Source organism: Vipera berus (assembly GCF_964194415.1).
Source record: "Vipera berus genome assembly, chromosome: 1".
In the NCBI taxonomy this organism is placed as follows: domain Eukaryota; kingdom Metazoa; phylum Chordata; class Lepidosauria; order Squamata; family Viperidae; genus Vipera; species Vipera berus.
The window spans coordinates 126,947,332-126,974,817 of NC_138202.1; the positions used below are offsets into that span (position 1 = coordinate 126,947,332).

The following is a 27,486-nucleotide window of genomic DNA, read 5'->3' on the forward strand; positions in this document are numbered from 1 at the left end:
TCTAGTATATATCACTCAGGTCCAACATGAAATGGTCCAGAAAGCAACATTTCAGAAATCCAGAAACTAAATAGTTAACCATGCATGTAATGACAAACAAAGTTAGAATACATGTTTGCTTGAGCAGTTAGGTGTTATCTATGGTGACCTTGGATGGAGAACAGTGCAGTTCTGCCTATATCTTCAGTGTCTATTAGTTCTTTCCAAAGAGTGGGGAAATTCCAAAGTAACAGATGGATTAAAAACACCATCACCATCACCACTACCATCATCATCATGGAAATGCCAAAGTGTAACAAGGGAGTCTTTTAGATAAAGTATTCTCGTTTGCACTCGCTCACTGGGTTCTGTAAGTCAACCTCAGTCTTAAAAGAACGGTCAAGGTGTTCTGGGTACTCTTTTTCCTTTGTCTGGCTGTTCCGATGAGCCTGTTTGTGCTGATAGAGGACTCTGCTCATAATGGCCACAATGCAAATGATGATGAAGATCACAACTGCAATAACACCTGAGATGCAAAACACAAAATATAAACAGAAAGAGAAAGTGAGAGTGAGGCAAGTGGCCTATTCAGCAGAATAGATTTCATTTTGTTGTTAAGTTCACTGTTGCTATTGAAGTGAATTTTGTCTATAGTCATACAAGTGTGTTATACTCAGGTTTTTAAAGAAGAGACTGATGGCCACTTGTCTGAAACGATTATAGAGATTACCGCTTGAGTAGGGGGCTGGACTAGAAGACCTCCAAGGTGTCTTCCAGCTCTATTCTGATTACATTACATTTAAAGTGAATTTTGTCTATAATCCTAGAAGCTTGTTATAGTAAACCTCAGCTTCTTATGGATCTCAGCAGAGAACCAGCCAAACCTGGCTGTACTATATTTCATGTTGAATTACTCCAGCAAACATTGTTCATGCACAAATTATTATTATGCAAGATTTCACTGCTATTTCATTAGTGAATATTGGTTAGGAAAATGGTAAGCTATTCTGCAGTCCCTCATACTGTTTTTAAATATACTTTTGAGATTTTGAGGTCTACAGTAGACATCTAGAGGTAAGGGTGGTACTCATGCAGGAGGAAAGAGAGGAGAACCATTATGGAAATTTGGTCACATGATGTTGGGAATAGACAATCCTCTCCTCCCAAGTGAAGCCTAAATGAATATATTTTGTTACCAAGTTTCCATGACATCTAAGTACCAATTTGCCTACAAATAGAAGTTATACATTGGTAAGAATTCTCAATTATCGTAATTATTATTGAGGGGAGTTAAAACATTCATGGTCTCAAGACAATCTGGCCAAAATTGGATATTCATTCAATTGTATTGGGATGGTCAATCCCTAATGGATGTAGTATTAATTCAATTACTTTCTCTTTGGTACTCTAATTCATGTTATTTAATTGTGAAGTCCAATGGGTCATAAACTTTGAAACTACTTCACTGAGCTGTGCAATGAGACAAGGAAGATGAGTGACCACAAATAAAATCAGAAAATTGCGTTCATCTTTCAAAATGCTTTTTGGAACTATGCTGCAGAACACAAAACCGAACTAGCTATCTTCTAAGGCTCTGGCCACATTAGCAATACAAACAGTTACAGGAAAACTACATTAGTTGGCAATTAGTTACAATTAATTTTCCATGTTCGGAATTCCTCCTCAGGATAAGCAAACTAAGATAATAAAAAGGACAGATCTTGCCAATAATATTTTGCTTTTCCATGCTCATGTTTCTGATGTTACTAGAGATAAATTGTGGATGGATAAAGAAATCACTAGGAGTGGCACATGTAATTGCATTCTCCATGGCTTTCAGCAGGATTAAAATAGCAACAAACAAAAGAAAAAAATACTATAAAAATTAGAAATATTATTTTCCCTCTACCATGCCTACATACAACTTCAAATCAGAAATATTGGACAATTGAGAAATGTAAGAGAAAGTTATTTTAGCAGTTATACCCACCTAAAAGAAAATGAGGGTTGAAGAATCACTAAGGCAAAAGTCCCAACCCTGCAAGCTGCATTGGAATAGCAATAGGACTGAGACAATATAGTGCTTTACAATCCTCTCTAAGTGGTTTGCATATTGCCTCCAGCAATCTGGGTCCTCTTTTTATTGACCTTGGAAGAATGGATGGTTGAGCCAACCTTGAACCAGTCAGGATTGAACTGCTGGCAGATGGCAGAGTTAATCTGCAATACTGCATTCTAACCACTGCACCACCACGGCTCTTGATTGAAAACAAAAACAAAAACATGATTTGCTCAACTTACCTCCAATGAAGGCTGAATCGCTTCTGACAGCATTGCTGAGTGGTTCTTTATCATCAGCCTTCCCAAATGGATCTGTAATTCATAAGGAAAACCAAGGTAATGCTTATACCACTAAGGTGCTAATCTTTTTTTCTGGCTGAAACTCATACTTGAGAGACATCCCAGAGGCCATCCTCCAAAAACATGTGGATGCAGCCAAGATAATAAAATAAATTTCATTTTATTTCATTCACTCTGATCCTGACAGAAAATTAATACAACTTCTCTTCAGCCATATATGTACTAATTTTGAATTGTACCTGGAATCCAACTGGCAACCAATGGAGCTCACAGAACTGAAGTGTCACATATGCTAAACAACAGGCACCCCCAACTGCCTGTACTACTGCATTTTGCACCAGCTGACGGTTCTGAATGCTTTTCAGGGGTGGCTCCAGATAGACTGCATTGAACTATTCCAGTTGGGATATGAGGAAGGTATGAATGATAGTGAGTACAGCCTCCAGATATCTATAAACATATCCATCCATATATTAAACAATAAAGAAACACAACACATGCTTCTTTCTTTCTTTCTTTCTTTCTTTCTTTCTTTCTTTCTTTCTTTCTTTCTTTCTTTCTTTCTTTTCTTTCTCTCTCTCTCTCCCTCTCTCTCTCTCTTATTTACCTGTCTTATATACCAAGTTATACTCTTCTATAAGCTGATGATCTCCAGCTGGGCTGATAGATATTGACATTCTCTGCCCATCATGGCTTTGATCAATCAAAGCTTTCATGCTTTTAGTAAGTTATAGAGGATACTACCCTTAGTTATAACTATTACCCATTTATTATTCCCTGCTGTCAGTAAGGATAGTTTGGACAGATGTCAGCCAGTATGTCACAAGAACAACCAAAGCTTGTTTTAACTAAACCATGCTTACCTACTTGTATACAAGTTTGAATCTTTGATCTGAACATACTGTTACATACTATTACATATGGCTTGCATAAATTTAATTTTATTTAAAACTAAATAAAACCACTGAGTTGATGTGATTATAGTTAAATGTAAGTAAAATAAAATTTTAGTTGCTTGTTCTCTTTTTATTTTTTGTTTTCTATCACATAGGAAACTACAGCTGATGGCAATTCTTTTTTTCCCAAATTTTTCTAATATTACATTTACATATTTGAAAAGCAGCATGGTGGTTGGGTAGTAGTAATTCAATTACATACAAATATCATTAGTACAGATTTCAGATTGCTACCATAAACATTTCCTCTTTTTTCCCCTTCATATGTACTGTCTGTGAAATTAAAGACAAGTTTTATCCTATCAACCGCATAAAAAATAACTTTCTTACATATATCCATAGTTTTTAGTTTACACATATTCTAGTTGTTTTAACATACAATCTTTTAGACAATCAATGACCTAATAAATTTTTTCAATGTTAATTTCCACTAACATTTAGATTTAAAATTTGATATTTATTATTCCCAAAATTTTTAATATACTCCCAATTCATCTATCACCATTCCTCACAAAATCTAATACTCAAAATACACATCCCGTCTATTTAACTTCTCACCCTCTATGTCAGAGGTGTCAAAGTCAATTTCATTGAGGGCCACATCAGCATTGTGGTTGCCCTCAGGGGGCCAGGTGGGTATGGCCAGGGTGGGCGTGGCTAGATTGCATATGGCCTACTGGGTGGGCGTGGCCAGTTCTACATCGTTCACATCAAGGGTGCCTATGGGGGCCTGGGCAGGAGTGGGACAGATTTGAGGGTCTCTGGCAGAAGGAGGGTCTCTGGGCCAGGGCCAAGGCAATGTGGGCCGTTCCCTCACTGTTTCCAGGATGGCTTCGCAGGCCACATGAAACTACTTCGTGGGCCGGATCTGGCCCCCGGGCCTTGTGTTTGACATGTCTGCTCTATGTCATCAAATTAAGGATATAATATGATATCCTTCCTTTTTGCTAATTTTCAGTTTTGTTTTTTTAAGTAGTAATCAAAATTGCTTTTTTATTTCAGTATTTAATACTTCCTCTCTTCCTCTTTGTATCTGCTATCTCTTGCTTAAACTGATAATTTTCATTTTTAACGGTCCATATAGACCTATTTATTACTTTCAACAATAAGTTTTTAGCTTATCTACATTATTCACCTTTAAGGTAAAGGTAAAGGTTCCCCCGCACATGCGTGCTAGTCGTTTCCGACTCTAGGGGCCGGTGCTCATCTCCGTTTCAAAGCCAAAGAGCCAGCGCTTGTCCGAGGACGTCTCCGTGGTCATGTGGCCGGCATGACTAGACGCCAAAGGCGCACGGAACGCTGTTACCTTCCCACCGTAGTGGTCCCTATTTTTCTACTTGCCTTTTTACGTGCTTTCGAACTGCTAGGTTTGCAGAAGCTGGGACGAGTAACAGGCGCTCACTCTGCTACGCGGCACTCGGGATTCGACCCGCCAAACTGCCGACCTTCTGATTGACAAGCTCAGCGTCCTAACCCACTGAGCCACCGCGTCCCTATATTCACCTTTACATGACTTTTATGCACAAATCAATATTCAAATTAGCTACTAGTATACTTTTATGCACAAATCAATATTCAAATTAGCTACTAGTATTTATACTACTAAATTTTAATGACCAAAAATTTTTCTTTATCTCAGTTCATAACAATGTCTTGTGTTCAACATGCTCATCTTATCTATTTAAGTACATTCTGTTTTAGATTTCAATAAGATGGTCAAAACTCCATTCTTCTTGAGTCTTATTCTGGCTTTTTTCCTTTGCCAAATCATCTTCCATGTCCTTGTTTTTGGGTGATCAAACCAATCTCCTTGTAATATCATGTATATTAATTAATGTTGGCAAAAACCTCTGGTCACCATTTTTTTGGGAGGACTTGTAGGTCTAGTTGGTCATCTCTTTATTCTTCCATATCGACATGGTTGTTCTGAATTTTTTGTCTTCTCATCCAACTGTTCTTTTTCTAGATCCTCTAGTTCCTTCTACGTTGTATAAGAAACCTTTTCCTTTTTCCAAGTTGTCAATATCTTTTCTGGATTTTCAAATATCAATATTTGTTGAATTGTAGATTCTTCTGTCATAGTATTTGAAAGTTTCATTTTTTCTATTGTATTTTGTATAGCTAGTTCTTTAGTTTTGGTCAAAGTTTGGGGTTTCATATCTGGGCTGTCTTCTTGTTCCTTCACATGGCCTCTTAGTATTTCATTGGTAGTGGTAAGAGTTTGAATTAATGTTTTCAACATAGCGAGAGCTTATTGATCTTCATCTATAAAGAAATTTTGTTCCTGGCCTTGTTCCATATTGATATTTTAAACTAAAGGCTTTACACTTAGAACAACCAAGAAAGAGAATTTTTTTTCAAGTTAGGGAACACATAGCCTTTTACAGCTGTTGTTTCAGAGCTCTCAAGGTTATGTATCTTATCTATTTCCCTGGGCAGTCAGTCAGGCCCTTTTTAAAGTTTCCCTTTGAGTCCCAAAGTTATCTTAATCTTTTCAGTTTTTCTTTTTCATAAGAAGAAACCCAGATTTCCAACAGAAGTAAATAATGAAAAATAAGAAATAAAAAAAAAATATTTCAGTCCACATGCTTTAAGAAATAAAGTTCCAATTGAGATTCAGTTACTTTTTCAACGTTTAAAATGCCCTTGGGTATTTAGTCGCCGCTCTTTCTGGAGGGAGGGCTAAAGTTCCCCTTCCCTCACCGCAGGGGGGAGAATGCTTAGCAGCTTAAGGAGGTACAGAAAGTAATTAAGGGTGTAAAAGAGGTAGATCTCACCCAGTCTCTTCCGCGCTGCTTTAAGAGTTGCCTCGTGGAAAATGTGACTTCGGCTGTTCACAGCCTAGGGATGAGCCATAATGGCCGGTCCTTTCGTCTGCCAGTTTGGAGGGATCGCCAAGATCTAACGGGAGAGTTGTGGATCCAGCGAGCACCCCTCCTTGTTGATCGCCTCTTTGGGGCAACTTTCGGCCCTTTTCAGGGCCCCCCCAGCGATGCGAAACTGGACGGGGGAGAGAGAGAGAGCAAGTCTCCCAGCCATCCATAGTGGTTGCGTGGGAAACCAGAAGTCTTGATGGCAATTCTTATAAAGTTCCTGGGAGTCACTGAAAAGCCTGAGGCCTCTGATTATATATTCTTAAATTAATAAAACAATATTAGAATTAAGAACTATTGCCTTCTGGTTATTTTTGATTATTTATTTATTTTTAATGTAGAGGTGAATTTAAATTTTATATTTTGTATTAGAAAGTGTTTTTTTTAAGTGAGGAAGTAACATTAAAAATGGAAGGAAAACTATGTATTTGCAATGAGATGTGTGCATGAATAGACTGGATATCTTTTTACCCAGAGGCATAAGTAGTAAACAGAATTCATTTCAGATTGATAGATGAAAACTCATTGGCAGAAAATTCCACTTTGAGTCTCTCCTGCACTCTGCAGAATCAGGAGATGGAGAAATGCTGACCAGTGCATATTTTCCACTGCAGAGATTCCCCGCTCTCAACCCCCCCCAACTACCCCCCCCAACAGCAGCAACAACAAAAAATCTGGTTGTATTTTGCAATTAATTAATTAATTAAATAAAAAACCTCTAACTTTTCCATACATGTGTCTTTGGCGCATCACTCTGGAACTTGTCTCATATTAGTCAAGTGAATTACACAGAAATAATGATGGTAATGCATTTCAAAATATCCCCAAATGTAATCAGAGCATCCAAAGGAGGCGTGGGACTGAAGGAAAGTGCAAGTTGAAGCACCCAATTTTTGCTGATTCTCCACAATCTTTGGCATTTTTCCACATGGTACCTCTATTGATCTGGAAAGCTTCTCAACCATGACTGTAACTTTTTGTGGATTAGCAACTGCCTCAGACTTTTCTAGGGAGAGTCTATCAGTTTCATTGCAACTTACCCAGAATGAAAACTAAGATTCTGAGCCACAGAAGAAAACAATGCCTTTCAAATCCAGTGACCATAGAAAAATAAGCCAGACTTTTAATAAAGTTCATTCAGAAGAAACACATCAGTTAAATAAACATTTGGCAACAAATAGTATTTATTTGCCCAATTAATACAAATTAATGTTAGCTAAGTATGTTAGCTAAGAAATCAACACAAAATGTTAAGAATTAATTGCTTTCAAATATTTGGTATAATTATCTCTCTTTCTCTCTTATACACACAGAAAGAAAGAGAGCAAAGAGAGAGAGAGAGAGAGAAAGGCAGAGATAAAATAAAGTCAAGGTAGCCTAATTTTAGGCTTGTTTATTTATACTGTATTTGTTTGTTTATACATCTCATATCCTGGCAGGTCATTAAAAATTTCATGGGCCCTTGATTGACAAGAGTTATTCACATTTACTCTAGACTCCAGTGGGCCAAATGGGGCCTGGAATGTGGTTTCATGTGGCCCACAAAGCCATTCTGGAAACAGTGAGGGAATGGCCCCTGCTGCCTTGGCCCTGGCCCAGGCCGCCCGGGAACCAATGTACAATTTTGTGGTGGCCATCTATGCTGAAAAGCATTCAGTCTTAGGTCCACAAGGCCATCTGGAGACAGGGAGGGACTGGCCCCTGCCACATCAATGCTGTCCCCTGGGGAAGTGTCACCCTTTGTGAGGAATGAAGAAATGCACCATTGCCTGGAAGTGGCCAGCAAATGGCCCTCGTTTACTTTACATATTCGGCTTGATGGGCTCTGGGGGAGGGGTTTCGGCAGGCAGCGGGGCACTCTCCTCACAGTGTCAAGAGGCTGATCCAAGTGGCATGAATCCAAAAATAAGTGCAACACCGCTTAGCCCCCAGCCTGCCCGATTTTGGCAGGCAGCGGGACGGTCTCCTCACAGCGCCTAGAGATGAGCCGGGTGGCACGAATCTGATGAGAAGTGCAATGCTGCCTAGACCCCAGCCTGCCCGGTTTCAGCAGGAAGCAAGGTGCAAAGCTGGCAAGCTTCGCATTGCCCGGCTCAGCCTCTCAGCGCTATGAGGAGAGCGCCCCGCTGCCTGCCGAAACCGGGCAAGCTGGGGGCTGGGTGGCATCATGCTTCTCTTCAGATTCACACTGTCTGGTTCAGCCTCTCGGCACTGTGAGGATAGTGCCTCACTACCTGCCGAAACCAGGTAGGCTGGGGGCTGGGTGGCATTGCGCAGGTAACATCGACTCCCAAGTTGCTCATGGTGTCCCCTCCCCTAAAGCCCACCAAGCCAGATATGTGAAGTAGGCAAGGGCCATGTGCTGGCCACTTCCAGGCAATGGTGCATTTCTTCATTCCTCACAAAGTGTGACACCTCCCCAGCTAAGTTTCTTGCCTGTTTTTCTCCCTCCCTCATCTCAAATATTTTCCCACCACTCTGTTCTTAGGAAGGAAGGAAGGAAGGAAGGGTCTGAGGGAAGTCTTGCCTTAGTCCTGCCCTGCTGCCCTTTCACCACCCCTTTGCCCCCTCCTCCTGGTATATCCTAAGGAAGCTTTGGATACAAAGCAGGTCTCCTCCCATGGAGAGGGAGTGGGCCTCCCTCTGACTTTGTCCTCATACCCATCATGAGCAACCTGGCTAAGGAGAGCAAGCACAGCAGCAGCAGCCTTGAGGAGGAGGTAAGTGCAGCTGGGCACCCCTTTGGGGAAGTGGGGCTGGGCTTGGTGCCGCGGGTACTCGAGGGCCAGGTTGGGTGTTTGACCTCTGTGCCCAGGGCTCCAGGCAGCCTGCAGCACCATCCAGCTCCCCCCTCACATGGCCTGAGAGGAACAGTGAGGCTCCTCCAGTGGACCAGGCCTTGGCACTTGCCCCAGTCCCACCCCCTACTGCCAGAGACCCTCAGATCTGTCCTACTCCTGCCCAGCCCCCCATAGGCACCATTGACACGAACGATTTAGAGCTGGCCATGTCCAGCCAGTAGGCCACACCCACTCCAGCGACGTCCACCTAGTAGGCCGTGCCCACCCTGGTTACCCCCAGCCAGCCGTCCGAAGGGCAACTACAATGCTGATGCAGTCCTCAATGAAATTGAGTTTGACACCCCTGCTCTAGAGCACTAGCAAATAAGAATAGATTTGCATGGAGAAGGAGCTCACCCACATCTTTTAGCACATTCCTGGAAAAACCACTTAAGGTGCTGCCAATCTGCATTAGTCAGAATTGCTTTAAACAGCTATGACAAGACAATCTAGTGACTACAAAAGAGAGAGAAAGCACATGGAACTCATCCAACACAAGGAGCTTATAATAATTTGTTACCATTTCTTGTTAACAGATTCTAGTGTTTTCTTCATAATATCTCACACACAATGAATGAAAGGAAATGGAGATTTGGAAGGAATCCAAACAGTTTTAGAACAAACGAAACAAGGCAACAATGCTGAAATTGTAATTAAATAGGAAAGAAAAACAAAATCCTTTCAGGACATATCCTTCCAGTTTATTGGAAGCAACAAGAGTTTGTTGGATTATATAATTCACTCTTCTTTAAGCTGAAGTAGGTTTTATAATATAGAATGCATTTTGGGGCTGGGAGATGAACATATTGTTCTTTTATACTAAAATAAATTTTAGTATAATTTATACTAAATAATATTTCATTTTAATGTATTATGGCCACTCACTCAGGACAGCTTAGAATAAAAATAAAATAATAAATAAAATAAAATCTGTTCAAAACATAAAACAAGGGGAGGCAGTGTGGACAAAAACAGCCAAACCAATAAAAACACAAAAATATGATAGACTTCCACAGCGACACTAGTCCCAAGCCTGGGAAATCAATATCCTTTAGTGAAAAATGATCTGATAGCCACCTGGGTATGTGCATGTGTATGTATACGCACTTCCAACTTATAGTAATACTAACCCTAGCTTTACAATGTCCTCTCCTTTCCAACATAAACACTTAAGATGCCCAAGGGAGTATTTAATTATTACAAGTGGGAAATGAACTGCTTGGATCATCATCAGGGTATAATGTGTCTCTCCTTAAAACCAGAGAGGATAAGAGACAAGCATAACACAACAGCTTCTGCCAGTCTACGCATGTCCTGATTATCTGAGGTGATAAAAGTTCAAGCAACGAATTCATTATACCAAGTGATTAGTTTTTTTAAAAAAAAATGTTTAAAATCTCTCTTTCTAGATAACTACTCCGAACCTGTCAGATCATGAGACACAGACCAGAAACAGGCTTGTATGGATCAGTTTCTTGTAGGCCAGGGGACCCCAACCCCTGGGCCACAGCTTAATAATGGGCCATGGCCTGTTCAGTGGAGCTCCGTGTGTGCGCATTTGCTCACCGGAACCATCCCCTTCCCACCTGCCACCGGTCTGCAAAGCCGGAATTAAGGAGAAACTTCCTAACAGTGAGGATAATTAACCAGTGGAACAACTTGCCTTCAGACTTTGTGGGTGCTTCATCATTCGAGGTTTTTAAGAAGAGACTGGACAGCCCCTTGTCTGAAATGATATAGGGACTCCTGCTTGAGCAGAAGGTTGGACTAGAAGACCTCCAAGGTCCCTTCCAGCTCTATTCTGATTATTATTATTTGTAGAAACAGGGAGGTGAATGGGGATGATGTAGTCAGCATAATTAAGATACCATATTGCATCTTATTTGCATATTGCCTAGAATCTCTTCAATAAAACAACTTATTAATCTATAAAAATAAAAGTATGTCCCATTTTTATATATACCATATTTCCATCATCTACTATTAAACTAAGCATCGAGTAAGAAATATTACTAAACAAGTTACCTGTACAAGGTGCTGAACATACCTGAGGAAGAGTAAATTGAAGTTGCTGTATTTGCATCTACTTCAACCAATGATCTGCAGTTTGATTCAGACAATAAGCCCAGGACTGTCACTGGTGATAGGTTGGGATGTCTTAAGGCAGCTTTCAGTGGAGCTATATGGTTATACTGCACAGAAGACATGCATCCAATGAATCCAAAAGCATTTGCCTTGGAGACCTCCAGATCCAGACCCTGACTATCTGTAAAATACAAAGCAAATTGGAGCTCTTTCATTTATATTGTAATTCCATAAGAACATTAAAGGACAGCCGGCATTAATTTCCACCTATTTAACCATTCATTTAATTATTATTTTTTTTGACCAATTCATGTAATACAATCTTCAATCCATGGCTGGAAACTTGCTATATTGTTATTTGCCTATTTTTCTCCACCTAGCTGAATGATCCAAGAATTATTTTAATGAATTCCAACAGAAGGAAAGCTGGAATTAGGTCTAAGATTTAGGGAACATGCTTACTCCAAGTCTGTGAAATGACTTGCTTACTTGGTTTGAGATGCTGCAAACATAACAGAGATAATCTGCATATAATACAAATAACATGTTCAGAAACACTGATATTGAGATATACGTAATATAATATGTTGAGGGGGGAACACTTTATTTATTTATTTATTTATTTATTTATTTGATTTGTATACCGCCCTTCTCCCTAAGGACTCAGGGCGGTGAACAGTGACATAAATAACAGAATGCACAAATACAGATATTGAAAACAAATTAAACCCTAATTTTGCCCAAATGCAGAAGATAGTTACCTTAAAACAATAACCCGTCAGACCAGACCGGATTGCTCAAACAGATATGTTTTTAGGTCGCGTCGGAAGGAGCGAAGGTTGGGAGCCATCCGGAGCTCAACCAGTAAACGATTCCATAGCTCAGGCGCGCCCACAGAGAACGCCCTCCCTCTGGGAGCCACCAGACAGCATTCTCCGAATGGTGGAACCCTTAGGAGGCCCTCTCTGTGGGAGCGCACTGGACGGAGGGACGTTGACGCTGGCAGCAGGTGATTCCTAAGGTACTCCGGACCCATGCCATGTAGGGCTTTGAAAACCATTACCAGGACCTTGAATCTTACCCGGAGGACAACTGGGAGCCAATGCAGCTCACGGAGTAGAGGTGTAACACATGAATAAGTATTGTGAATTCTAAATATTATGTTTTCCTTGGTGTTTCTTAACTCTGAACTAAAGTTATTATGGTTATGATAATTTTGGTTTTTGCACAATTTATGTATGACCTCAACATCATGTGGTGGTGCAATGGTTAGAATGTAGCATTGCAGGCTAATTCTGATAACTGCCAGCAGTTTGATTCTGAGCAGCTCAAGGTTGACTCGGCCTTCCTTCCTTCCGAGGTCAGAAAAGCGAGGACCCAGATTGTTGGGGGAGGAGACAATATGCTGACTCTGTAAACCGCCAAGAGAGGGCTGTAAAGCACTATGAAGTGGTATATAAGTCTAAGTGCTATTGCTATTTGGGTCATTCATGGCTATGCTTCTGGTTCACAATTATGCTTGTCTGAGAAGTTTGAGATATAAAGAAAAGGGGAGAAATAGAAACCACGTTTCTATGAAAATCATTGGAAAAGACAATATGATTCATAAATCATGCAGCAAAGTTCAAAACACACTGCACAATTTATAAATCTTTGACAAGACAATTACCACTCTGATCATTTCTTTCCCAATTTGGGTTTTTAATAATAAGTTTCCTGTGGGTTATATCCTGTGTTTTCTCTGGTTTTATATAATTGAGCAGGTCTAGAATCATGGTGCTACAAAATAATACCACTAACAAAGTGGGAAAGGTTTCACATTCTAGATGTCAAGTTTATTTTTTATTATACCTAGGTGCAGGTACAATAAAGTATTTATATATATATATATATATATATATATATATATATATATATATATATATATATATATATATATATATATATATATATATATATATATATATATATATATATATATATATATATATATATATATATATATATATATATATATATATATATATATATACCTAGTTGTAGGATATAAAGATCAGGATTTAAAGAAGCATTCAATATTTGCATCCAGTTCTTATTATACATAGATAAACTTGCAGATTTTGTTGTGTTTTGGGAATCAAGCAACATCACTGTTGGGGACTGAAGTGCTGGAAGTCCACACTGAATACACTGTCTGAGATAAAGATAAAAAGTATATGGCGCTTTCATGTGCCTAAATATCAACTTTATGTTGTGCTAATATGTCATAATATGTAATTCTCTCTCCCTTTCTCTCTCTCTCCCTCCCTCCCCCTCCGGATTTCTTCGAAATGTTGTAAAAACATCTAGAGAGAATTGTCCTATGGTCATGTGTTTCCTTGGCCCAAAGGTCAAAACTACTTCCTACATCAGATGGAGAGTTAAGAACATGGAAAATGACTTCTCTATTTATAACCTATGGACTCTCTTTCCTTCTTGCTTGATATCATTAGTCATGGTCAGGGTTATGGTACAATGCAGAAAATTAATCATATGTTCAGATTGCCGGTGTGCTCAGTGGTGTTTTGAAGTCAACACGATCACATATGTGGTTCACTCAAGGACAATTTTATCAGATACCCTTTTATACACCTTGCTAGTGAGCTGACAAGATTTATGTAACTTTACCTGAAACAAACATCATATCTACCATAGTCTTTATATTCCTGTCTAGAAATGAACAATGAAGCTAGTTTGCTTACTTTTTCAGGCCATCTGTGTGTTTTACAGAAAAAGAGTTGCGCCCCCCCCCCCATGAACACTGAATATTTTGCATAATAAAGGCAGCTGGCTAAAATGACTCTTATACAGGAAGAATATTATAAAGGTTATATAAAAGGATTTATGAAAAAACATTTTTTTCTCAACAATCAGATTAACATGGTTGAAGTTTCTCATATATTTTGATGGAAACACCTTGTCAGCTCAGCAGTATTGGCTGCTATGTATGCTTACAGATGGAACTAAAAGTCTGATTGCATTTGATATACACACTTTAAAATAATTTTTGATTGTGGTGTCTGCCTTGCCAGCAAAGAAGTCTTTTCATTCTTCAACAGCAGACAGGAGAGCTCTGCCCCTAACTTTAACCTAGCTATCCAGTCGACCCAGAAGCTAGAAAGAAAAGCAACTTTCCTTTGTGCAAGTCTTTATTTCTCTGCTGGAAAAAACAAACAAACAGGGGCAAGGAAAGGTCTAGAAAAATAATTGCCTGTCTACTTACCCAAGTATTGTATCTCTGCCTGTGCACCATGCAAAAAACAAAAACATCGGATGTTCTTGCTTTGACATGGAGTTTAGAAGCTTATAAATGTAAATAAATGAATTAATTAAAAAAGAAACTTTAAATAAATGTATTGATTTCAATCTGCCATTTTACGTCCATTTATTCTACCGCTTGCTGAGGCATGCAAGGTGGAAGCCTGGAGGAGTAGATGGAGAACAAGGTGCAGAAGCTGTTTCGGACAGGTTGTTTGTGGGACCATCTTTATTCCACTATTTCTGCCTGACATACAAGATTTAGCATGTTCCAAGGGCAGGTTTCCTCTATTAAACAATGTTATCAGGTTGGACTTAGAAGTTGTGTTTTCTCTATGACAGCCTTGTATTCCTCCAGATAACCCTATGGACCTTTGGACCAGGAGCTTAGGACTGACCTATTATTAATGTGAATGTTATGATGGGCAGATGTCATTTACCAGGGCCCCATTGGTTGTTTTTAATTATTGAGTATCCTGGTCAGTGTCACTGCTGTGAAAGGGGAAGCCACACTTATTATTTAAATAAATATTATTTTTTTAAAAAAAATTCTAATTCCATCAAAAGGTGACCTCACCAACTCTAGCATGTATGCAAGATAGGACTCTCATGTCCAATTTGCCTTTCTGTTGATTAAAATATAAAAATAATTAAAAATAATAATAACTGTGATGTCTCTAGGCTCTGTGGTACAGAAACATAACAGCTAGGACAGTGATGGCGAACCTTTTACAGACCGAGTGCCCAAACTGCAGCCCCAAACCCACTTATGTATCGTCGGGTGCCGGGGGCGTGGCCCATTGGGTGTGTGTGGCCAATTGGGTGGGGGTGGCTGTGGTGGTAATGGCAGACTGGGTGGGACTAAAAAGTTCAAACAATCAATTCCAAATTTGCGAGATTTATTTTTTCCCCTGCAAGAACTTGAAATTGATTGATTGATTCTTTTTTTTTCCCCCACACGACGGCAGAGGCCTAAAGTGAAAAAGTTTTATAAAACCCAGCTGAAGGCCTAGGACTGGGGCATCTGCACGCATGCCCACAGAGAGGGCTCTGTGTGCCACCTGTGGCACGCGTGCCATAGGTTCGCCACCATGGAGCTAGGAGATGCAGACTTCTTTTCCCTTTGGGAAAATTTATTAAGAGGGGGGGAAAACTTTATTAAAGGAACAGCCTCCCCCATTTAAACTTTATTGAAATGGATACATTCAGCATTGAAAAAGATAAATTAGAATCCTGCTTAGATGATGTTCAGACAAATACAAATCAGTCTCAAAACAAAACAAAACTACATCCTAAATAAAACAGAGTGTTCTGGACTGACCATAGGATTGCACTCATTTGCTAGAAATTGATTGCTCTTTTCCAGAATCTCTGGGAAGATGCTCATTCTTCATCATGGCCTATAACTCATATTGGATGACTTTACACACTGTTCATTGACTTGTACAGAGAAATAAGAACCTGATACAATAAGAACCTTAGCACAACATGGAAAACCAGTAATAGTATAAATTCCTGTTGACATTTTGACCATTTCTACAGAAACACCCATTTTCTGAAAAAAAAGTTTTCCTGCCTCATTTAATCAGACTTCCCACAGATTCACGGCAACCTATCAGGGGCTAACAGTGGTAAGCCTGTGCTTTCCCCAGTCTCAGTCCACATATTTCAAACATATCCTGCACATCTTGTTCTCTCTCTCTCTCTCTCTCTCTCTCTCTCTCTCTCTCTCTCTCTCTCTCTCTCTCTCTCTCTCTCTCTCTCTCTCTCTCTCTCTCTCTCTCTCTGTGTGTGTGTGTGTCTGTGTGTCTGTGTGTCTGTGTGTGTAAGTAAAATGAAAATGCAAAGATATTTCCCTTCACAACCGAGCTTTTCAAAAACAGAGGGTTTAGCACCCTCACCCCACCACAAAAGGAAAAAAAAAATATTAGCAGAGTCTGAAGTAGTATAATTCAGGAAAGATTTGTAGCATTTGTCATTTGTTCACATTCAAATTAACTCTAAATATTTTTAAACTGAAGATTAAATCTGATTTGGTGTTACGTTGCAATATTAAAACCTCCAAGAATTCTAATCCTATTTAGGTACTATATGATTTTGAGCCCTTAATCATGTGAACCAGAAAAGCAGCATCTCCAATGATGCGACTCACATAAGGTCAAACGTATGGAGACATCAATGCATTAGTGCAGATGTCTTTTAAGCAGAAAAATCACTGGGCATATAATTGTTAGTTACTAAATGAGTCATATTCTTAAAAATGAAATCTCCTGGCTTGTAAGGAAGCCATTGTATGTACAACTATGTAGAAGAATGCTTCCTTTCTGCATATATACATAGTGAATACATTGAGGAGTATTTGAGTAAGATTAACATCATAAATTATGCTCAGAAATGAACTGATTAGCTGAAGTTCTTCCACAACTGATGGAATATACTCCCACTATGAAAAAAACAACCAACCACAGAGCTGAAGCTTTGAAAGAACTACAAAAACAGATGTATAATACAATTTTAAGGCAATTAGGGCATGGATAACCAGGCTTTCCTATCCAGAGCTAATCAAATGAATTGCAATTTATCAGTTTTTTAAAGCCATTCAGGCCACTTTTGGAGTATGTCGATTCAAAAATGAGATATACACAATTTTCTTGGATGAGAAAGGTGCCTTCATTTTGTTATGATTCAGCTTCAGGTTACTGGCATATACGCAACTCATTTTTTGATGCAGGAGAAGTTTTAACACCTCCACTGCTGTACCTGATAAATGAGACACCAATACTAATATTTCACTCCAAAATCTTTGCTCCTAGGAACCAGCACTTTCATATAGATGTTAAAGAACAGAAGAAATAATGGGGGAATTTGTAGGATTCCATTTCATTAAAATGAAATCTTGTAAAATCCTTTGATACAACTTTCTGAACCTGAACTTGCGGATAAAGAGTTAAACAAACCCATGTTCTCCAATGCTCCAAGCCATCTTAATAGGATTACTTGGATGGGAAACTCCATGGTCACTTTTGGATGTGACAGCACAGGCGCTTGAGGATCAGGATGAACCCCCTGACAATCATATGATGTTCTCGTCAGGCACTTTACTGTATTCTGGTAAGACCTGAATACTGCGTGTTTTCAAAGCAGCTATATTACTGCAGATATACCATCATTTTGAAGATCAATCTGTGTACTCATTGGAGGGGATGTCTAGTGGCCCTGGCCCAAATATCCTACATATTGGCTGAAACAAGTGTTAAATGCCTATTATTGGAAAGTATTCAGTAGATAGCTGCAGGGATTTTATTTTTTTTAATGTAAAACCATGGGAGTATGTTCTGGATGTATGCATCTGGTCAACATCTGAGCATGGGTTAGCTATGAGGTTTTCATGTATTCATGGCTATTGATTCTCTGTGAATGTTACAGGCCCCAAAACAAGCATATACATGCCAGTTTTCTGGCAACCTAAATTACTCAGTAGTAAAATGCTTGCTTGAATATGGAAAGGGAAGTTATGGTCTTCAGATAATCTGTAACTGATGAAGATTGGGTGTCTTCCAGCCTTGTAGGGTCCATTTTTGTTACCAACTAGGTGAAAATTTGCAATATCCTTTTTCAATATCCTACAATTAGTTTCCAAACCATCGGTACATAATTCAGAAGGCCCCTAGCATCTACAAAAGACAATGTGAAATAACTTTTGTTTAAAAGGAAACTATTATGAAGGACATCATATAAACCTTTGTTGCTTAATCTTCTAATTCTTTTTCATAATTTTCTTTCCCATCATTTTGAATCTATGCAACAATGGTCACAGACTATGTTTTGTTTAATTATCAGAATTTTAAATCTATTAAGAATGTGACACAGACACACCAAATTTGACATTCAGATATTGGACATCCTTTTTTACATCACGGTTCTTCATGCTCATGAACATTCAATTTGGGGTATTCTAATAACCATCTAAAATTACTATTGAAGTCATTGCAAAATAATTCTCTAGCATTTGGGGAGGGGGTTCAAAAGCATGTTAGGCTGCCAGTGCTTTACTTGCATCAAAAGATGTTTCTGCTTTGTATTTTTCTGCAAATCACTCCTTTTATTTGGCCTAAGTTCTATATTGCATATTTCCACCCATGTCCTCCAACAAAGAGACTTTCTTACTTGTAGCATCCTTACAGATCCAGAAATTGTCAGCCTAGTGAAATGAACCTTATTTCATTTTAATAGTGAAATCAGAGGAACTGGGCAATGGAAAAACTAGTCATCTGGAATGAATGGCAGAACTCTCTCCAATAGAAATTAATATTATAATAACAAGATTTACTTTCATATTGTTATTTCAATTTGATAACTGCAATTGCTGGCTGGCATGGTCACAAATTAGATAGAACAGAGCAGGACAATAATTAGCAATGAATTTCTGCACCGTAGCACACCAGCCATGCAGAAAATCACCCTATGGTATACTTGTTTCAGAGCATTGCCACTAAATATAAAAATTGTGTCCTTGGGGCACTTTTGAAAATGAGTTCTTCAGTTTGGAAATACTAGCCATATTTTCAGCATGGATCTGGGGAAGAAATTTTTAGATTATCTGGTGTTGATCTCTCCTTCTATAAGGTGTGTCCATAAAGGATTGTTGAAGGTCTCTTTGTGAGAAAGAAGCACCATCTGCATTATATTTCACGATCAATTGGTTTGAGTTCTGGTCCTTTTTTCACATGAAGGTTTAGGCTTCCACAGATATTTATTTTTCATAATTCTGGTACCCTTTGTCAGGGTCATTATGAAAGTTGTACATTTATTATGCAGAAAGTACATTCTAATTTTAAAAATATAGGGGAACAAGGAAACATTAGATGTACTGTATTATCTAATCAACACTCTTAAAACACAAGTAGAAAAAGTTTTGCTGATATCCCAGCAGGGAGAGAAGAAATGAAAGATAACACAATACCAAGGGTGAGATATACTCACTAAACACATATATTCCCTCACTACTTGGGAGATATTACATTAACTTGTGCAACAGAAAGATCAAGGCCATCTTTATAGGATTTATTTTATAAAAGAGCAAGTGGTTGGATATTTACAGTGTGATCTTGAAACCTACAAATATGAACACCATTAACCATGACCTCAGACATCTAGAATCATGTTGGCATAAATGGATGTTCTAGTTAACACAACCAATCAATGCATAAACACAAAATATGACATAGATTACAAGAGATACTACACAATGCCATTGTTAGAACATCTGTGTGCTCTCAAAATATGCACAAAAATGTCATACTTGTGTTGTATTGGTATTGTGCTACAACAGTAGCCCTCATGACTATTAATATGTTTACTTAGCCTATCAAAGTGCTCTACTTCAGAAGATGTAATCAAAATCATGCTTTATGACTTCATTGTGACTCTGGGAAGCCATACTTCCGTATAATACAAATAACCTCTATATTATTATTATTATTATTATTATTATTATTATTATTATTATTATTATTATTATTATTATTATTATTATTATTATTTTAATCCAACCTTTATTGTTTGTATAAATAACTCAAGGTGGCATACTCCTTCCTCCAATATTTTCCTCACAACAACAACCCTTTGAAGTGGATTGGGCTGAGAAAGTGTGATTGGTCCAAGGTCACCCAGGTCAGTTTTCATGCCTAAGGTGGGACTAGAACTCACAGTCTCCAGGTTTCTGTTGTTGTTCTTAGCTGCGAAGTCGTGTCCGACCCATCGCGACCCTATGGACAACATTCCTCCAGGCCTTCCTGTCCTCTACCATCTTCTGGAGTCCATTTAAGCTCACGCCTACTGCTTCAGTGACTCCATCCAGCCACCTCATTCTCTGTCGTCCCCTTCTTCTATTGCCCTCGATCTTTCCCAGCATTAGGCTCTTCTCCAGTGAGTCCTTCCTTCTCATTAGGTGGCCAAAGTACTTGAGTTTTAGCTTCAGGATCTGGCCTTCTAAAGAGCAGTCAGGATTGATCTCCTCTAGGACTGACCGGTTTGATCGCCTTGCGGTCCAAGGGACTCGCAGGAGTCTTCTCCAGCACCACAGTTCAAAGGCCTCAATTCTTTGGCGCTCAGCCTTTCTTATGGTCCAACTTTCACTGCCATACGTTGCAACTGGGAAGACCATAGCCTTGACTATACGCACTTTTGTTGACAGGGTGATGTCTCTGCTTTTTAGTGTGCTGTCTAGATTTGCCATGGCTTTCCTCCCAAGGAGCAAGCGTCTTTTAATTTCTTGGCTACAGTCCCCATCTGCAGTGATCTTGGAGCCCAGGAAAATAAAATCTGTCACTACCTCCATTTCTTCCCCATCTATTTGCCAGGAATTGAGAGGGCCAGATGCCATGATCTTGGTTTTCTTAATGTTAAGTTTCAACCCAAGTTTTGCACTCTCCTTCTTCACCTGCAACAAGAGGCTCTTTAGTTCTTCTTCACTTTCTGCCATTAGAGTGGTATCATCTGCGTATCTTAGGTTGTTGATATTTCTTCCGGCAATCTTAATTCCAACTTTTGATTCATCTAGCCCTGCCTTTCTCATGATGTGCTCTGCATATAAGTTAAATAGGCAGGGCGACAGTATACAGCCTTGCCGGACTCCTTTCCCAATTTTGAACCAATCAGTGGTTCCGTGTCCAGTTCTCACTGTTGCTTCTTGACCCGCATATAGGTTTCTCAAGAGACAAATAAGATGGTCTGGTACTCCCATCTCTTTAAGAACTTGCCACAGTTTGTTATGATCCACACAATCAAAGGCTTTAGCATAGTCAATGAAGCAGAAGTAGATGTTTTTCTGGAACTCCCTAGCTTTCTCCATGATCCAGCGTATGTTGGCAATTTGATCTCTAGTTCCTCTGCCTCTTCGAAATCCTGCCTGCACTTCTGGTAGTTCTCGATCCACATACTGCTGAAGTCTAGCTTGTAGGATTTTAAGCATGACTTTACTAGCATGAGAAATGAGTGCAATGGTGCGATAGTTTGAACATTCTTTGGCACTGCCTTTCTTTGGAATTGGAATGTAAACTGATCTTTTCCAATCCTGTGGCCATTGTTGAGTTTTCCAAATTTGCTGGCAAATTGAGTGTAGCACTTTTACTGCATTGTCTTTTAAGATTTTGAATAGCTCAGCTGGAATACTGTCACTTCCACTAGCTTTGTTGTTGCTCAGCTTTTCTAAGGCCCACTTCACTTCACATTCTAGGATGTCTGGCTCGAGGTCAGTGACCACCTCATTGTGATTATCAGGGACGTTAAGCTCATTCTTGTATAGTTCTTCTGTGTAATTTTGCCACCTCTTCTTAATCTCTTCTGCCTCTGTTAGGTCCCTGCCATTTTGGTCCTTTATCATGCCCATTTTTGCATTAAACGTTCCCTTCATTTCTCCAATTTTCTTGAAAAGATCTCTGGTCCTCCCTATTCTATTATTTTCTTCTATTTCTTTGCACTGTTCATTTAAGAAGGCATTCTTATCTCTTCTAGCTATTCTCTGGAATTCTGCATTCAATTGGGTGTATCTTTCTTTTTCTCCCTTGCCTTTCGCTTCCCTCCTTTCCTCAGCTATTTGCAAAGCTTCCTCAGACAGCCATTTTGCTTTCTTGCATTTCTTTTTCTTTGGGATGGTTTTGGTTGCTACCTGTTGTACAATGTCGCGAACCTCTGTCCATAGTTCTTCAGGCACTCTGTCTATCAGATCTAATTCCTTAAATCTATTTGTCACCTCTACTGTATATTCAACAGGGATATGATTTAATTCATACCTGAGTGGCCTAGTGCTTTTCCCTACTTTCTTCAGTTTAAGCCTAAACTTTGCAAGGAGAAGCTCATGGTCTGAGCCACAGTCAGCTCCTGGTCTTGTTTTTACTGACTGTATAGAGCTTCTCCATCTTTGGCTGCAGAGCATATAGTCAATCTGATTTCTGTGTTGACCATCTGGTGATGTCCATGTGTAGAGCCGTCTCTTGGGTTGTTGGAAAAGAGTGTTTGCTATGACCATTGTATTCTCTTGACAGAATTCTATCAGCCTGTGCCCTGCTTCATTTTGCACTCCAAGGCCAAACTTGCCTGTTATTCCAGTTATCTTTTGGCTTCCTACTTTAGCATTCCAATCCCCCATGATGATAAGAACATCATTTTTTGGTGTTAGTTCTATAAGGTGCTGTAGTGCTTCATAGAACTGGTCAATTTCATCCTCTTCAGCACTGGTGGTTGGGGCATAGACCTGGACTACTGTGATATTGAATGGTTTGCCTTGGATTCGAACTGAGATCATTCTGTCATTTTGAGGATTGTATCCCAGTATTGCTTTTCCTACTCTTTTATTGACTATGAAGGCTACTCCATTTCTTCTGAGGGATTCTTGCCCACAGTAGTATACCTGATGGTCATCTGAATTAAATTCACCCATTCCTGTCCATTTTAGTTCGCTGATACCTAAGATGTCAATGTTCAGTCTTGTCATCTCTTGTTTGACCACGTCCAGTTTTCCTTGATTCATGGATCTTACATTCCAGGTTCCTATGGAGAAAAAATCTTTACAGCATCGGACTTTCCTTTCACCACCAGACATATCCACAGCTGAGCGTCCTTTCGGCTTTGGCCCAGTCGCTTCATTCTTTCTGGCGCTACTAGTACTAGCCCTCTGCTCTTCCCCAGTAGCATATTGGACACCTTCCGACCTGAGGGGCTCATCTTCCAGCGTCATATCGTTTTGCCTTTTGGTACTGTCCATAGGGTTTTCATGGCAAAGATACTGGAGTGGTTTGCCATTTCCTTCTCCAGTGGATCACGTTTTGTCAGAACTCTCTGCTATGACCTGTCCGTCTTTGGTGGCCCTGCACGGCATAGCTCATAGCTTCATTGAATTACGCAAGCCCCTTCGCCACGACAAGGCAGTAATCCATGAAGGGGTTTCTAGACTAACCCTAACCCTAACCCTAACCCTTAACCATTACATTAACAGAGTCGAGCTTATGCGTAAACTCAGAAGTAAAATGTACTGAAATAAATGAGGCTTGTAAGCAAGAAAGGAAACATGGGGTTGTACTTTTAGGGTATTTTGAGTCAATATTTTAACCATGAAGATAATGTTGGGAGAAAAAACTACAATGAAGAAAGCAAATAGATGCACAGGGGGAAAAAACCCTGTTGACCTCTACAACAGAAACAATTTATTTTGCCCCATGCTAAGCACATTTTTTTCCTTCGGGCAGATTCAATGGCTATTTCCCCTTTAGGCGCAAGGACTCAGGCACTTATCTTTAAAGCAGGTGGCTGTATCCATCACTATCATTTTACAGGAAACTCCTGATATGCTTATTTTGTGTATAAATCAGATATGCCACCACAACCTAAGATATTTTTTATTGTTTATTTTATTGTTATTTTTTCATTCAATGTCTTAAACCATCCATTGAAACAATGCAAAATGTCAAAATACAACCATTCCCATTTGGTTCATAATACCGAATACTGAAGTGAAAAAAAAAAGGCTTCGTGGATAAAACTTAATGAAGATTTGTAAATGCCAAAGAAACATGCTTTTGAGAGCAGACAGCTGCAGTCAATTGAGAGAACAATAGTTCATTCTAAAAATAATGCTCCAAAAGAAAGACTTCATGAGGAAGAGGGTGGAGACTTTACAACCCTCCATTTGGGCAACCCTTCCCCAAGGGGTTCTATAGACTCTCCCTAAAGTATACCACAAGTCACAGCAATTAAGTAATGCAAACTCTATTTCTGACAATAATAGCAGTCTCTAGAGGTGGGACTAGAATGTTTTTCTCTCATCGTGAAACGATTCTCCCCAACAATTACTGCGTACTGAGATCCAGGTAGAATTGGACAGTTTGGAGGGGGGAAAAAAACCACCCTCTAATTGTTCTGAGGGATGGCCAATATCAACTGGCAATTCTTAAGTGGAAGATCAGATTCCACTTCTACAATAAAAGTAATCAAACAATTTCCTAATACGTTCAGAAAGATACATTGTGGACCGTTTCTATTTCAGAACAGAACAATAGGGTCGGTAGTGAGAAGGAAGGATCTTGGTCCTCCTGATCTTTCATGCTCCATTTCTAGTGGTGCTATTTATTTTTTTAAGACAACCAATAACATTCAAAAGCTTTAAATTTGAAAATATGATGTCAGGTTTTCCAACTGTGTATGCATATTTATTGTGTGCATGTATATGTATGAGTGTAGAGGTTCTTTCTCTAAGCTTTTGAGTTGGTTTCCGAATGTTTTGTTACCAGGCTAGGTAACATCTTCAGTGGAATTTAGGGGAAAATTCTGTTCTCCCCTAAATTCCACTAAAGATGTTACCTTGCCTAGGTACCTACTGTACTTAGTTCAGAAACCAACCCACAAGCTCAGAGAATGAGCCAATGAAGTATAATGTTAAATGAGGACTGGGGAGACCCAGGTTAGTTACTTTTCTTTAAAAAAATATTTACATATTATTATATTGGAAGACCACCTGATTCCAAAAAGAAAATAATTCCAATTCACAGAAAGAAAACCAGTCAAAAAAATCTGTGTCCAGGAAATCAAAACAACAAAAATACAATCAAAACCACCAACAACAACAACCTAACAAAGACCCAGCATCTACCGCTAACCCCAGACCTTGGAGCCGAGCCATATTTTAATGACTTCTGGAACAACTCTAGAATGAGACTGTACTAAACTTGGGAGATGGGGATTATTCAATTGAAGGCACTTGCAGCATGCACATTCTGCTCAAACTCATAGGTTGAGTAGATAACTGAGCTCTATACCATGTGTAGTTTTATAGCTGATAACCAACACTCCTTGAATTGCATACAGAAAGTAGCTAGTAACCTGTGTATCTCATAAATCAAGGATGACACATAGTTCAACTTGACTTTGAAGTTCGCATTCAGTTATAGAAACTTAAACAGTAACGTTAGGTCTGCATTGTTTTGTAATCCAACCTAATTTCCAAAACTGAAGCCAAAAAATGGTGGTTTGATTGCAAAGATTTAAAGATAGATATAAAATCTAATGCTCTCTGCCTCCTGTTTCTCTCCCTAGTCTGAAATTTTAGGTAAACAATGTAAGCTTTCTTCCTTTTGGTACAGTTGTTATCATCACACAGAGCTTCGTACAGCTCTGAAACTGTGAAGGAGCAGGCTGAATTTTGTGAAATCTAGAACCGGAACAAGCAGGTTACTGTAGTAGACTGTAGGCTCTACCCCAAGGAAATTGAAATTGTGTCCAGGTTGATGATGTTTCCAATTCATTTCATAACGTAAGAGCTACGGCCTTCCATTTATTGGATTCCAGGCCCAATCAAACACATCCAGCTTCGTCATTAATGAGAAAGACAGGGAACTATTGTAGGCTGGAATAGATTTCTTCAATAATTAATTATACTCTGCGATCAGCTGATGTCCTGTTTGAAGCTAGTGGTCAGGAATTCCAATCTTTAGTCCAATTTTCCTAACCTAAAGACCTTAACATATTTTGAAATTATAATGCTCAAACTCCCCATCAGCACAGTTGATGAACTTGCTATCTTGATGTAATCTCATTAGCATATTTGAAAAGTACCTATTTGGGAAAGGCTAACTTAGAATATTGGCAAGATAAAACTCAGGTTTGGAAGGATTTAGAATGTAAATTGTCCCATGAAATTAGAAGAACTGTATACTTCCTCCACCAAATAGCTAGATAAAATCTGAAATAATGCAAGAATGCAAACTTTTACCTTCCAATGCAATACGAGAAGGAATAAAAGAAAAAGAAACATGAATGATAAAAATAAAATTCATATTTGGAATTGGACTTATATTTCTTTATCCATGTAATAAAAACCTAGAGATCAAAATCAAGGGTGCTCACCAGATAACATTGTACTGGAGTTGTAATTTTAAAACCTGTTTTTAATCAGAACTGTAATTTTGCAAAGTTTGGGTTATACCGTATTTAAATGGCTATTGGAAAAAATAACTAATTTCATATATTATTCCTCATTTCTTGCTTAGTTAACTGACACTGCTGACACTGTTTCATGTTCCATTCCACCTGGCTTCTGAGATTTATATACAGTTAATTTCAGAACTGGCTTGTGTGCAGACTCTTCAATTCATTCAGTTAATCTTCCCCTTGAATATAAGATATGGACATGCATGAGTGACTATGCACATAAAAAGCATCCCCTTTAATTTAATGGAAAACACAGCCATTTAATTTCAGCTCCTTTACTGTCCTGAAAAATTCCCAGATGAGATATTCACATCGAGGGAAAACAGATTGCCTGGAAGCAAGGTAATTAATTTCAGGAAAAGGCTGGGTCTGTTTCATAGCCTCGCTTTGATAAAGATAAGGAGATTCACATCTGGAGTGCGTATCCATTGGTGTCTTTAAATTTTGAAGCACTGAACAATGTCCACCTGTTAGTAATCATTAAATGGAGCCTCCAGCTAGACTATCAAGTGCTTTAACTAAAAGAAATGGCAGTTGATTCTGCAGAGAGTTGCTTGATTAAATAAAGAGAAGGGACAAGGGGTTTGCATATGTTATCATTTGCACATATGCAAGGGCTAGGTTTTTTAAGGATATGGAGAGACATACAAATCAAACTCAATGGCTTTGTGTGCTTTACTGGATCTGAATAGTCACTTCCTTATAAGTGTTCTTGGATGCACACTAACCATCTATCTCATTCTCTTGTTCAGCAGCAATTCCAGTCTAGTCTTTATGCCATGATTTTTACTTCAGGCTAGGTGATTGGTTTAGTCCAGCATAAATGTATCCGTTCTGAACATTCAAGGACACAGAGTGGGAAATCTTTTATTCTCAAATGCTGGTCTTTTAACCTAAAAATAATGGTTTAATTCCTTAGATGCTTGGCATAACTGCAATGGAAAGTACTCCTGTTTATTTAAAACATTTCTATCCCATGTTTATCTCAAAGAACCAAAAGGTAAAAGGTAAAGGTTCCCACGCACATGCGTGCTAGTCGTTTCCAACTCTAGGGGCCGGTGCTCATCTCCGTTTCAAAGCCGAAGAGCCAGCGCTTGTCCAAGGACGTCTCCG

At 39.0% G+C, this 27,486-nt stretch overlaps 1 protein-coding gene across 1 annotated transcript in view; it reads right to left on the reverse strand.

The window, feature by feature from the left end:
• Positions 1 to 308: 308 nt before the first annotated feature.
• CNTNAP5 (contactin associated protein family member 5) overlaps positions 309 to 27,486 on the reverse strand; it is a gene marked incomplete at both ends in the record, with an annotated part of 429,095 nt that continues 401,917 nt past the window's right edge. Inside the window, 3 exons of the mRNA XM_081335453.1 lie at positions 309 to 505; positions 2,281 to 2,352; positions 11,057 to 11,275. Of these exons, the coding sequence (XP_081191579.1) occupies positions 309 to 505; positions 2,281 to 2,352; positions 11,057 to 11,275 (488 nt within the window). The remainder of the gene's footprint in view (positions 506 to 2,280; positions 2,353 to 11,056; positions 11,276 to 27,486) is intronic.